Source organism: Hemibagrus wyckioides, linkage group LG11 (assembly GCF_019097595.1).
Source record: "Hemibagrus wyckioides isolate EC202008001 linkage group LG11, SWU_Hwy_1.0, whole genome shotgun sequence".
Lineage (NCBI taxonomy): Eukaryota > Metazoa > Chordata > Actinopteri > Siluriformes > Bagridae > Hemibagrus > Hemibagrus wyckioides.
Genome location: NC_080720.1, coordinates 26,500,593 through 26,515,543, shown reverse-complemented (window position 1 = coordinate 26,515,543; position 14,951 = coordinate 26,500,593). Strand labels below are relative to the sequence as shown.

General features: G+C 37.7%; 1 protein-coding gene across 15 annotated transcripts in view; it reads right to left on the bottom strand.

Moving 5' to 3' along the window:
- Nucleotides 1-14,951, bottom strand: part of inpp4ab (inositol polyphosphate-4-phosphatase type I Ab) — a 51,342-nt gene that overhangs the window by 20,839 nt on the left and 15,552 nt on the right. For 6 of the 15 annotated variants that reach the window (XM_058402767.1, XM_058402772.1, XM_058402766.1 and 3 more), the window contains 14 exons: nt 13,947-14,142; nt 12,571-12,615; nt 12,010-12,128; nt 11,601-11,717; nt 10,391-10,470; nt 10,074-10,185; nt 9,533-9,623; nt 8,121-8,268; nt 5,481-5,611; nt 4,406-4,510; nt 3,347-3,455; nt 2,777-2,794; nt 548-734; nt 80-289 (listed from right to left, as the gene is read on the bottom strand). In XM_058402767.1, coding sequence (XP_058258750.1) covers nt 80-289; nt 548-734; nt 2,777-2,794; nt 3,347-3,455; nt 4,406-4,510; nt 5,481-5,611; nt 8,121-8,268; nt 9,533-9,623; nt 10,074-10,185; nt 10,391-10,470; nt 11,601-11,717; nt 12,010-12,128; nt 12,571-12,615; nt 13,947-14,037 — 1,563 coding nt within the window. In that variant the 5' untranslated portion in view covers nt 14,038-14,142. The remainder of the gene's footprint in view (nt 1-79; nt 290-547; nt 735-2,776; nt 2,795-3,346; nt 3,456-4,405; nt 4,511-5,480; nt 5,612-8,120; nt 8,269-9,532; nt 9,624-10,073; nt 10,186-10,390; nt 10,471-11,600; nt 11,718-12,009; nt 12,129-12,570; nt 12,616-13,946; nt 14,143-14,951) is intronic. The other 9 variants (XM_058402771.1, XM_058402780.1, XM_058402781.1 and 6 more) reach the window with 3 other exon arrangements.

The window sequence follows — 14,951 nt, the reverse complement described above, 5'->3', positions numbered from 1 at the left end:
AGAATACTTTGAGAGCATAAATATAGAGACCATACAGCAAGACTGAATGCTATCTCTTAAATTCCCCCAGTTCCCTTACCCATTCCTCTTCGTGCCAGTCCGCATGCAGGGATGAGCGGTTGTTGCTCCACTTGGCTAGCAGTGTGTCTTGGTCATTGCGTAGCACCACATGCTCTGAATCAGCTGATGGTGAGCTCTTGGAGGCGATGTACTCTGGTCTGGCGGCGTTCAGGGCTTGCACAGCTGATGCCAGTAGCTTACAGTCACACACTGTCACAAGCTGCCGTGTCTGTTAGAGCGTGATTTAGCAACAAATATTAGCTATAAATTATTCTAAAAAGCATAAGACTCAAACACGTGCAAATATTTTTCATTCTTATGTATTACCTATATTATAGCAATATTATAACAGCTGAAAAAGCATAAAAGCGCCCCCTCTTACAGCTACAGGTTGTTTTATGACAGACACCTTAAGAAAATAATACACAATATTAGCTGAATGATATTAAAGCGATATTAAATGAAGTGTGTCTATCTCCTTGCCCACCTTGTCTGCCAGTATTGTGAGTGTTCTCTCCAGGCCGTTGGCAGAGCGCTCCTTGGCAGCGCGAGAGAGGCGCTCGGCGTAGTAGCTGACCTGAGTCTTCAGAGTGTTGATGTGTGAGATGATCTCTTTGGCGCGGACAATGTCCTGAGGGATGTACATGATGGACTGGGAGCTGCTCAGAGAGCTGCTGCATGGACACAGAAAGTTACACACATTAGAGGTCTGTATGCCAAAATTCTATTAGACAACATTTCACAATATTCTTATGACGTATGCTTTAGATTAGTCAGTGTCAATCTATTTATAATATCACAAAGAACAAACAAATAAATGTGGAAGTCATGAAAAATGAAATACATTTTGATTGACATTTAGTAGTTTCGCACATACTAATATCCACAACAAGTGGATACAAGCAAAATCCAGTCTAAGCACAGAACTGCTGAGGATTAGGAGGGTTATGCTCAAGGGCTTAAAACAGTGTCTGTAACTTATTATCATTATCAACTAGCCTTAAACCATACAAGTGTAACCCACTAGCCCTAACCCACTATCCCTAAGCGTACAACTGTAACCCACTGGTCCAAACACACTATCTTTAACCCACTTTCCCTAATCCTACAATTATAACCCACTAGGCCAAAGCCACCAGGTCTAACCCACAAGCCTTAACCCATTATCCCTAACCCTACAACTGTAACCCACTATTCCTCACACACTACCCGTAACCCACTATCCCTAACCATACAGCTGTAACCCACTAGCCTTAACCCACTATCCCTAACCCTACAATTATAACCCACTAGAACAAAGCCACTAGGTCTAACCCACAAGCCCTAAGCCACAAGCAATAACTCTGTACCTGCTATTCCATTACCCTCTGTACCTGTTCTTGTTTCTTTCCTTATTACCCATATGTAATCAGCCAAAACATATTTGATGCCCAAAGCTGCAGAGGCCCATAAACATATACTGTGGTGAGGCAGAATAATTAATAACAACACAAACTACAGTCAAAACTCTCACACTTGACTACACCAGGAGCTACAGTCTACTGAATTTTGAGAATCCTCAACATGCAGTCATCCAGCTAGTCTAGCACTGAGCAGTTTTCGACTTCCCTTTACTCAACTAGGTGTAAAACAACAAGTGTGTTTGCCAGGCTTCTGCAAAATTTCCAGCCCAACATCTCAAAAACCACACAATCGCCCTAAAATTTGCCAACTTGTCAATTACCATCTATTTGCCCTAATCATACAACAATTTTCAAATCAGAGTGTGTGGGACAAAAAAAAACAACCCAAAACTCGGTCAATAATGGCCATTATCTTCTATCTGTTAAGCAGCAATGTTTGTTTGAATATTCGTTCATTTGTAAGTCTTAACATTTTGTGAATGAGAACTTTATAAACATTTGAAGACCTATGTTGGGTGGCTGATACACATAGTGGGGCTCTGTTACACCTGTCCACATGGATGAATGCCACCAGGCCAAAGTTTCCTTTTATAGTCTAATCAATAAACTGGTAGATGGGAACAAAGCTTAACGTGCATGTTAGAACTATTAGCATTGACATTCCAAAATCACCAAACATGCTTCCTTTAATAACACACCTACAGATAATGACAGTATCAAAATCAGACGTATTGAAAGACATTTTGTGTCCCTTCCCATAGTGCAGCGGGGTGATTAGGGTTCAGTGATGCACCTGTTTTCTGAAAAATTATGTTTACTGCTCAGCTTTATAAAGATGTTCTCTTCTGTAAAGGTTGTAACTGTGGTGATATTTCTTATCTTATATGTGTCTATATATAAGACAAGGAACAAACACAGACCAGAGACATGTATGCTTGTGTGTGTATGGAGTACTTATCACACACATACACACACACACACACACACACCTATTGTAACACTTATAGGATGTATCCATGGGGAAAAATCATGCACAGACATAGAGCACAGAGTGGGGTCAAAAATTTCCAGCCCACTACAAAGAACTGTTTTTGCTTCATCAGTTATAAAAAACATATAGAAGAATAATACTAACTTGTTACTGTTCTAGCATGAAAATGTACAATTTTTAAGTACATCACCTGTTCAGTCAATAAGGATTTCTTGGTGAATGCTGATAAATTCATTTTTCATAACTGATCAAATACCAAAAGTTTTGGACAAAAACAAAGGTAACAAATAGGTGGAAAAAACTTCAACTTAAAATAACTCACCATTCCTCCTCATAAATGCTGATTGGAAAACGAAAAGGCAATTAAAGAGCAAGAAATAAACGACAAAGGAAAAGATCAGCATCACTACAAATGAGTAACTTCACTCTTGAAAACAAGAGTGTATGAAAGCAGCATCGAAAAATAAGATGACACCAAGAGCTACGATGAAGAGCTAAACCAAAGTGGAATAATCAACATGCACTAATATATAATGTAATAAAAAGTACATGCTGAGATGATCCTCAGGCATTATGTTTATTGACAGTGAGCAATTATAGCTGTAAATATAAAGAGGTTCTGTGGTGAATGATATTCTTATATTCTAATTAACCTTATAAAAGTTGCACAAAAGAGCAAAGCTGTGATTTTAGAGCGCTGGTGTGTGTCTGTGTATGTGAGCTACTGAAATGTGCTGAGCTTGATGCACAACAATGCTGAGTAGGCAGTTATAGATGCTGTGTTATACACACCAGCCTCTTACCAAGCTGAGTAATAGGAGCGTTTCTGCTTTTCACACACACACACACACACACACACACACACACCCAGACCTCTATCACTGTCACTTACTGTTTCTTGGCCTCCTCAAATTTCTGGATGAGTTTACGCAGGCCGCTGTTCTTAAAGCCCTGACAGTGAGCTGCTGGAGCACCGATCGTCACCACATCATATGTGTGATCTATACACACACACACACACACACACACTCAACATTACACAGAAGCACAGACACATACCAGAACATCCATAACACGTTTGGTAAAGACAAGCTAACAAAATTTAAGCTAAAAATGCACATATGTAATATCTGACTAACTCAAACACACACACACACACACACTCCTGTTTTATGTTCTACATTATATATCAGTCAGTAAACTAAAACAGATAGCGGCTTGTCCAATGTAGGTCAGTGCTTTCAGGGTGCTGTGTCCTAAAAAGGAAAAGTGTGTGTGTGTGTGTGAGTGAGAGAGAGAGAGAGAGAGAGAGAGAGAGAGAGAGAGAGAGAAAGAATGAGAGGGCCATAATTCAAACTTGCAATATTGAGAAGATATGACTGTGTGTGCCTAACGTATAAACACTTGTATATGCTGATGTGTTTACTACTGTTTCCTCTGGGTGTGGACACTTTGAGCACTAAGGCATAAAAAGAGAAACAGTCAGGTGTGTGTGTGTGTGTCTGTACACTGATTCTCACAGTTTGTTGTTTAAAAAAATGGGTCACTTAAGTGGGAAGAAATAGGAGGAAAAGAGAAAGAATTGAAATGAAAACATTTTCTCAACCTTGATTTAGTTCAGATTTTTTGTGTCTATTTGTATTGTCCACTTTAACTGTTCTGTTATAGTCATAGTGTATAGTCATTCATACTCGGTTCTTTCAGTTTGTCTTTAAAAACGAACAATCCTACAAATAAATGTGAGGATTTCTGTGAAAAACCTCATTTTTTTTGTCTATTTTGGGTTTTTCTGCATTCAAGTAGACTGGAGGCAGGTTTTATACTGCTGGAAATAACTGCCTGGGAGGGTTGCCAAGATGGCTGCAGAGAGGACAGACTCTACTAGAAGGCTCTGGCAGAAGGAGAAGCGAGCAGGAGAGCAGAGACGAGGAGAGGCGAGGTGGAGTCTCACCAAACCCAGAGTCGTCCTGCACTCTCATCCTCTGCATATGGAGGTTAGTGGACATGAACTCCAACTTCTTGTCAGCTTTGAGGTTGCTTGCTTTGAATGAGGGGCCTGAAAGAAAGCGGGAGAGGTAGAGAGAGTTAGAGGGAGAGAGGAAAAAAAACAAAACAAAATTACACTTTACAATCTAACTCCAAATTAAAGGCACCATTTAAACCAAAAGACTGGTAAACTACTTAGATTTGTCTGAAGATAAGTGAGAAATGTGCATAAACCTAGCTTCCAAAACAACACTGATTTTCACGCAAGCCTTTATGATGACAAACTTTTCTTAAAGGGTTGTGCTAAAGAAGTGCGTTCTGATAGTAGCCCACACTCCTGAAGCAACTGGACTCAAACACTGGACCAAAATCAAACACCTGAACACCATTACCAATGACAAAAATGGGACGGCATACAAGAAAGCCCCTAAACCCATGGTAGATGATGATGGTGGACCATGAATTCTGTTAAGTATTAGAACATTTTAGGTTAAGGTTCAGAACTTGACAATAAAAGGGTAAAATCTCCAGGGCTTGCAGAAGGGCAAAATCTACGTTTAGAGACAACCATTTCAGTCTTCAGATTTGCACAAACTAAAGACATACAAACTTAAGAATGTACAAAAGTTTTGCATAGAGTGGACCAAGATCCTCTACAGGCATCTTCAACCATGTCAGAAATAACAGGAAGGGTTTCAGTTATTCTCTCAAGGGAAGACTTCACCATATGTATTTAGGGGTGCCAATAATTTGAAACCAGTATTTTGCAGAAGTAAACTTTATCACACAGCACTATTTACCCTGTAGCACAGACATGCACAGAGGCCAACATCTGGCTATTGCAGCTGCTGCTGCGTGTGCGTTTCTAACTTGCAAGCTCATACCAACAGCAGCTGTACAAATGTGTACAAGTTTAAACTGAAAACACATTCATTTTTTCATAGATTTTGTACAGGGTGCCAATAACTTTGGAGTTGACAGCGTACGTAATAATATGTTGCATCATTGTTTACATCATTGTTTATAATTACTCCACACACCCTTGTAGTCCTGCAGGTGTTTCAGCATCTCCTGATAGGTGAGAATAACGCTCTGGTACTGTGTTACGATCTGCCGCCGGAGATTCTCCCAACATGGGGATAATTCCCCCAACTCTTCCAGCTCATATACTCTGTGGACACACACACACACAGAGACAGGTTAACAGTGACTAGCTATTTTCCCCATTGTTATTCAACAGTGTGTCTAAGTGAATGTGTTTATACAGTCATGTGTCAAAAGAAAACCTTCACTCAAACACATTAAAATAATTTTATCTAACTATTTGTAGTTATCTAACTATAAACTAAGTTATGGTATACTATAAACTAAGCTATAGTTATCTAAGTTTATATAACTATTTGTGAGGAGTTTAGTGATTATATTGCTAATTTGCCACACTCATGTCTCATTGCTAGAGCAGTTACAATGCTGTTTAATATTCAGTGATACCAGAAATTAAGGCAAAACTGTGCAAACTCAAAAATGAAAGCAATTTCCTGCAGATTTGGAAAGATTTCTTTGATTCGTGTGTGGGCAACATGAGTACAGATTATCATAGACAGTAATAACGTGTCATCACTAGTAGGAGTTTACGAGAAGCATCCTGTGATTGAAATTAAAACTCAAGTAGTTTTTAACCAAAAACAAAGCACAAAAAAGTTCAGCAAATCAAGGTGACATTTTTTGGCCACAATAATCCCAGAAACATTAAGCAAAATTCGAGCAGGGACTGAATAGGTGAAAAAACAAAAAAACAAAATCTGATTTCAAATATAATTGACAATGTTCCTGTTGCACTGTAAGCCCCTTAAATCAAAAGCGCAAGAGCTTCTTTCATCGCTCACCAATTTTCCAGCGACAGTGAATCATATTAATCTAGATATACTGCAAAAATGGACTCAATGTTCCAGAAGGGAATACAGCAAATTAGACCAGAGACATGGTTCAGCTAGTTGGCGATCTACGAAATGACAAGTGTTGATGCCGAGCAGCGATGTAAGATTGAAAGTTGAAGTTTTGGAAGCTGCTCTGTTTGAGCAGAGTATATAGGGGAGAGAGGTGAGAAGAATGCTAACTAAATCACACAATTACACACCATCATGTATAAGCATGTACACAGTAAGAACCTGTGTAGGAATCTGTATATCGTGTTCTCCACATGAACAGATTTTATAAAATGGATGTAACTGTTGATATAGTGAAGCGTTGGAAAGGAGATGTTTAACATTTTTGGAAGGAATCTGCAATGTCAGCATTTTCAGTATGGAGGGCTTTAATGCCTTCCAGCATCTCTGCAGCACAGTAAGCTGCATTTGTCTCATCTTATTAACTTCAAGAGTGAGATGCACGTGAATCGACGAGAGCTTTGGCTCGTCTTGAATGTGTGCTGTGATGTCGTCAGAGGACATGTCTTGGCTCAAATCTGTGGAAAATCTGCAGTAATTTTGAATAATTTTTTAAGCTCCTTCAAATATCACATTAATAATTTGTGTAAATGTCAATCACAAAATCCTGGAGGAACTGTCTGAGACTGACTATATTAAGAAATTGGAGAGATACAGATGTTAGACAACACTCTCCATCCACATCAGAAGCACACCAGTTGAGGGAACATCTTTTGGAAGAATGGTGTTCATCACTCCGGTACATTCCCAGAGCTGTTCTTGTGGCTGATGACAGCATGAAAACTTACTAACACACTGACTCACGGTTTCACTTCTAATTTATCAGTCTTTTCTGCTTTTAGCTTGTTAGGATAAGTCATAATATGAGCAACTTCAAATAGTCCTGTTCAAAAACTGGCACCTACATATTAAAAATAATAATAATAATAATAATAATAATAATAATAATAATAATGTTTCCTTAATAATAATAATAATAAACAGTTTCCTTCTCAGTTACACTGAGGTGCCAAAACACAATTCTCTCTGCAGGGTGTCCCAGCATCATTAGAGAAAAAAAATATATGGATAAAACAGCAAAAGAAATGAATTCATTTACAAAACATGCTGGATATGTTCACATAAATTACAATGAGTAGAATAATTTACTGGTTCTTAAGATTGGCTCTTACTTCCTCAGATTTATCATGGTATGTATAAACATGAAAAATAGACACACTGAAAATCTTGGATTTTTTTTTCCATTTAAAATTGGAAATAAACAAAAAGATTAAGAATTTAAAAACACGAGTCTACATGTTCAATATCTACCGCACTAGGGTTAGTAGTTAGTTAATTTAAATATAAGCAAATGTATGATATTGACCTGCTTATGTGAACTGCTTTGCATAAAAGATCAGATGTCTATCATGGATCGTTAAACACTTTTATTTAAAGCAAAAAAATGGAGACATACTGTGCTACAAAAACTTTAAAAAAATACAAAGAAACACTGAAACTCCACTTTTTACTCAAGTTGTTGTTAATAATGGCATTTATAATGAGAAATTGCTGCATTAAATGATAAAAGTATACAAAATAGAGGCATTTTCACTGGTAGTTTGTTAACCCAATGATCCTGGACATATGGGACATTCCTATTTTTGAAAGTCTGGTGAAGCAAATAATGTTGACATGTCCTTGATTAAACAGGATTACTATCTCAAATAAGCGTGTGTGTGTGTGTGTGTGTACCTGGCAGAGTCCTCTTCCAGCAGTAGTTTAACAAACTGTCGTGGGACGTTGAGAGACAGCACACTCTCAGCCATCTGCTCCAGAATGCGTAAGTGATTCCCGTCAGTGGTGGGGAAGCGGTACATACGAGACATGGTTCCTCCAAACACTGAGGAAAAAAAGAAGTGTTTGTGTTTTTACCCCTTTAATAAATTCTGCAAGACAGAAACTGTGCAGCTATGACAGTAGTGTCACAGGGTTATATGCGATCACGTATCATCATGTACACAATAACACGTGTATCTGTACATCGTGTTCTCCACATGAACAAAAACAGATGGAACTGTTGATATGGTGAAGTTCAGCATTGGGAAGGAGATGTTTAACATTTTTGGAAGGAGTCTACAGTGTCAGCATTTTCAGTATGGAGGGCTTTATTGCCTTCCGGCATCTCTGCAGCACAGTAAGCTGCATTTGTCTCGTTTTATTAACTGCAAGAGAGAGATGCATGTGAATTTAATAGAGAGCTTTAGCCATCTTGAATGCATGTTTCGCAGGACATGTCTTGGCCCAAATCTGTGGAAAATCTGCAGTAATTTTGAAAAAATGCATCACATTCATTTTTTGAGTTAATTCCCAACGAAAAATCATGAAATCCTGGAGGGATTAGTCTTAGACTGACTCTCTGTTATGTTTGTATAATATTTTATTATAAATTATGCATCTGCCATATGCAAAAAAGTGTCATTTCTATTGCACACACAAAAAAACCAACCAAAAACACTGGAAACATCAAACCATGGGATTCTAGTTTACCTTGCAAAAATTCAGAGATAACCGAACTTAACACAATGATGACAGTTAAAGTGATTACATCATTATTTCATTGTTATAGTACAAAATGGAGGAAGTGTGTGACTAAATGCTGCCGTTTTTCTATCTGATCTGCTTTAACAAGATGAAAACTTTAATCAGCATTGCGATTCAATCAAAATAAACTGATTATTGCAATTTAAACTGATTATTGGCAAAAACGTGGAAAATCATCCTGAAACGATGAATATACTAACATCCATAATCTATAATTCTCCTCCTCAATAAAGTCCTTCATAAACCTTCTGTCTAATTCATACTGCTGACACGTGTCCAAATCATCTCTCGATTTTTTTGATTAAACAACTGAAACTCCCAGACAGGATCGAGGAATAACATCAGTAAATACACAAAACCTTTCACAGTTAATGCTAAAAATTTTAACATACACCTCTAGCTCATACACGTCATCTATAACAGATGATTCAAATATAAATTTGTCATCAGAATAATAACACTTTCTTTAACACATCCTTATAGTGCAGTTGTTATCATTTCTGTGACCCAGTCATGAACAGAAGTTTAAAGAATTAACATTAATTGAAAAACTCAACTCGTACCTGATCGCAGGAGGGTGTCTTTACTTAAAGAGGCATATTTGGCTCGGATTCCTATTGATTCTGTCAGACTCTCATCGACAGCGAGGACTGTCTGTGGAGAAAGAAATAAAGCACACACAAAGGTTCCCATTTTTCACAGGTTTTCCCATTACACATTTAGAACTCAAACAGGAACCAACATATGATGGGGTTCTAGTTTCATGTATTTTTTTTAGTTTAGCAATTATAAGCTCATAAATGACTGGACTAAAACCGATATATATATATATATATATATATATATATATAAATATATATATATATATATATATATATATATATATATATATATATAGTGCACTATTTTGGAGCAGAACTTGTTTCTGTGCCAAATGGACAAAATGTATAAATGACATTTGATACATTCCAAGGAAAAAATATGTTTATGTTTCTATTGTCTATTTGGACAGTTGGTTAAATTGTTCCTATTAGTAATGCTTATGGTCTAAATAACATGCACACAAGGTTTGGGTCATGCTAGTGTGTGTGTGGTGTGTCTCACCCTGCCGTTAATGGTGTCTGGTAGATGGGTTAGTGGTGCCCGCTGCTCTCTCTTCTCCTCCAGCTGCCAGGCGATAACTGTGATATCCCCCACGTGCATGTTCTCTGCCGAACTGAGACATAATGAAATAACAACATTAACAACATCATATTCACTCTTACTGCATCTGCTCGTAAACAAATTCTACATAGAAGACATTAATGCTTTTCCTCCTTGGTATAGCTTCCTATATTAATATACACTGATCTTTCTGAAGTAGTCTTTAAAAAAGAAAACCTTAAAATAAACTTCACTAGAGCTGTATAAAAGGGTCGTACCTTAGAGGCAGGTGGAGTGTGTAGCTCTTGTCCTGCAGTAGTTCTTTCACTGTGAACATCGCTGAGCCTAATAAATACATCTACAGAAAGAGAGAGCAGGTCTGATGCATTTTCATGAAGCTGTATTTTTAGTACATTCTAAGAAAACGGGTTATTTGAATAGCAAAATTTTAGCTTCCTGAAAGTGCTGTACTTAGAACCCTTTCTCATGAGGAAACTGTGTTAACTTTCCTCTAGAGGGACAACCAAAGAGCTCTTAATGTTTCTTATTTTGAGAGTGTGGAGAAACAGTGCTCTAAAATGTTCGTCACCTGAAAATAAAATAAAACAAATAAAAAGTCTAAAATTTTAATTCAAGGTCAGAGCTGGTGGGTTGGATTTGCGCCTTGGGACTCATACATCATCATGGATACATCAGATTTAATCACGCCAGACCCTTAGGCACCTTATGATCGTTCTAAATGCCAAACACTATTATCCTACGCAGCGGTTATCAGCAGTGGTTAAAAAAAAGGGAGAGAGAGAGAGGTCACACACGGAAAAGAAAAGAGTGAAAAGTTGCTTCAGAATTGAATGAAATTCAAAGGTGATATGGTGGAGCATTTCTTGTTGAACAGATGACTGACAGAGATCTGGGTTTTCAGTTATTTACCTACTCAACTGACAGCCAGGCGATTCCTTCTCATTGTGGAATTTGCAACATTACCCTTTTGCTCCAAACTAACATTTGTCTTGTTGTCTTGTTATAAAACTGCAATAAATAAGATTCTGAGATACTTAAGACCTCACTGTAGATCACTGCCATTATCACAGCTGGCAGCTATCTATTGCACTACAAGTAGTGTAACTTTTCCATCTTTAATATAAATATCTATATTTATTGTTTAATGTAAATATATAGTATATTTTTATATTATATCTGCCATCTCCATTTGGAAGTGGTGGCTTAAACACTCTGGGTTACTGATTAGAAGGTTGTGGGTTCGAGCACCAACGCTGCCACTGTTGGGCTCTTGGTCCCTGAGCAAGGCCCATAACCCTCTTTGCTCCAGGGGTGCTGTATCATTGCCGATCATGTGCTCTGACTTCCTAAGCTGGGATATGTGAAGAAATGTATTTCACTGTCTGTAATGTAATTGTGACAAATAGAGGGCAAACAGACAAACAGCCCTTCTTTCCATGTTTGTGGGTGTTTGTGTGAGCTTCTAACCGTGCCCTGTGAGCGGTCCTTCACATCGTACACAGAGAGTTTGATCTGTGTCTGCTGATTGATGTAGGAATCCTGGAAGAAGGCCACACTGCTTAAGAAGTTAGGGTTCATTGTGCCCTAGAAAACAATAACAAGACTGGACCTTTAGCCGCATTGATTTATAAACCTCTTGTTCTCAATGAATTCATATGTTTATAGAACTACAGTGTGTCCAGATGGATCCCTTATGCAAATATTGCTTATTATAGTCATTTTTATTGTTGTTAGCTATCACAATATTTGTTCTTCATTTTATGTGTGATTTAAGGTATGCATTGCAAAATGTGTACTAGACCTATATAGAAGACTATTTTAAATGCTCATCTGTTGTATAGGAACAACAGGTTTTGGGTGAGGCTACTTGAATTACCTCGATGATCTCCGTCTGTGCATGCTTGGTCCAGAAGGCTTGAGGTGGAGTTGTACAGCTCACAGCCACAAAGCTGTTGGGTTTACGGTCCAAACACGGTGTAGTCAGCTCACTGCAGGCTACACACACACACACCCATGCACACACACACCAAGGTCAAAACAGGGTGAGATTTTTCCATAAAGCATCTAGTATATACAAAACAGACAAGGCTGCAAAGTGAGGCACATCACTGCTTACTAGGCTGTATTTAGAGAGACAGAGAGCAGAGAGCAGAGTAGAGAGACTTTAAGCCTCAAGAACATAAGCTCTTTGCCAGGCACTCCCACTGACCTTCCTATATACACACACCTGCGATATTCCCTTCTGGACAGCCTCACACAGACTGAAGTTTAAAAACATTTCTGGGCACTAGCGCCTCCATTAAAACTTATCAGAACAGCACCCACCAGAGAGACAAGCCAGGAGTCTAATGTGTAAGCTTATACCTGAATGGCTGTGACCTTCTTGATACAAATAAAGGTATGATTTCAAAAAACGATGCAGAGATCATGTACTGACCGAGGCTAAACTCCAACACGGGCTCATCTGGGTCCTGACTGTTTCCTAGAGGAAGAAAAAGAAGATTGTGAACTTTTGCTTTTGGAATAAACACTTCAAATTATCCTTGCTGTTCCATTGGGAAGAGGTTGCCAAGGAAACAGTATTTTTAGGCAACTGTGTATGCCATTCATACATTTCATAGTCAAAGGCAAAATTCATTCAAACATTTCTTATTCACACTCACACTTCTGTTCTGGTTTTAGCTATTTAGGTGTTGCACATGTGCTAATGATGTGACAGCACACTTTACTGTTTAAGAAGACTGTAGGCTAAAAACAGGAGTTAAAAAAATACCTGTGGAATTGTACATTGCTACATCACAAGTATTATTTTGAAATATTTTTCGTATTCATTTCATAAACATTTCATTTTTCATCATGGAATATTTGCATCTTACTTAATTCTGACTTTTAAAAATGTATTTTGATGCTTAGATTATTCATTATAATTCTTTATAAAATTCATTATAATTCATTATAAAAGGCATCTCAATCATATCAATTATTCTTTTATGGTCCCCTTCTCACTATAACATAACACTATAGCCATCCGTATGCTTCTTAATAAGGATAAGCCGGTGTTGAACTTGAAAATGAACAGCCTCATAAAATGTTTTAATATGCTGGAGTAAGCAAACACACATAAAATCATTTCCTTTGCCTCCTTAGAAAGCATGAATATGATCCATCTAATTTAACCAAGCATGCTTGCATTCTGCTAATAGGCTAATATTATGCTACAATTACCTGGCTATAAAATTAAAATATTAAATATAAATTGGCTAGGCATAAAAGCAAATTCTAGCTAATGGTAAATATTAGATATTTTCATTTTTTATATTTCACCATTACAATTAATTCATTACGAAACTATGTAGCATTAGCCGTCTTTAAGACTAGCAACCTTACAGAGGCTAAATAATGGAATAGCTATGCCAGAAAATGTCATTGTTGCTTTTTCTGATATGTGCAAAGCAATAAGCAGAAGAAAGTTACATAAAAATTCACACAAAAAACGATAGTATAATACAACAAATAATCAGTTAAATCAATTATAAAAATAGCTTTGTGTTTTGCTTGAGCACACTTTTTGGCAGAATACTTTAAATTGAGTAACATTTCTAATAAACATTTCTAGCAAGCATTTGTTGGAGTCTCTTTATCTGTTATTAATGTGATACAAACACCACTGAATGTTCATTGTGTCTGGCTTAAATTTGAATGCATTCAAATACTACATTATATCAAATAACTACATTTCAAATGAAAGTTTTCAACCATAGAAAGCTTATTTTCTAGATATATTTGGTATAAATTACTGTAAAGGAGTCTGACCAGCAAGTGCCAGGCCAAGCATCTCAGAGGAGATGTCCAGCGTGGAAGCTCTGTACACAGACCACGGACGCTGTCGATCTTTCACAGACATCCTGCCAAGGTGTGTGTTCAAGCTGGAGAAGTAGCGGTGAAGAAGCACACACCTCCAAGCACACACTCCTCAGGGCAGGCTTGGGGCAGCTTACTTCTCAGTCAGCTGAAACAGAAAATGAATGCAGAAAAACAGAAGAATTAAAACAAATGAATAAATACAATACAAAGAACTGCTTTTCTGAGGTAAAGGTAAAAACTCAAACTCAATATGTGCTATCCTGGTTAGGGTTGTAGAGAATCTGGACCCAGGTACAGAAACACATCTTAAATGGTATATACACACACACACACACACACACACATCTTGTGGTAATTTCTGAATACTGGCATAGTTATTTTTTTACGAGATGGAGGAGGACACCAAAGATCCCTGAGGAAAACCATTCAGAGACAAGGAGAACAAGTGAAACCCAACAAAAAAATAATACAAAAAACTAATAAATCAAACAGGAGACCCTGGAGCTGTAAAGTGGCAACACTACCCGCTGCTCCATCATGCCAGCCTTGATTAATTAATGACAAACATCAATCAGTTGTTGGTTTGGTCACAGCACTATCAGTGAACTTGCACCAGTAACACCCACTACTGTTCAACGTACAGTAGAGCAAATCACTGATATAAACACAGGGTTAGTTGCTATTTACAAGTGTTCATACGATGTAATCTTGGTAGCTCAGCATTGTCTCTATTCCCATAATGCACTGCTAATTTGAACTTTGAGAAGGTGCAGTGAGCTTGTTTACAAAATTCAGCTGACTAAGAAATGAGCAATTTTAGGAAGAGGTAATGTTCAACAATCCTGCTCACTTAACTGTTCGTGTTCCCAGTAACCATTATTGGGAACAGGAACATATTGGGCACTAAATAATAAGTCAGGCCACTGCGGCATGCTTTATAGCAACACATCTTTG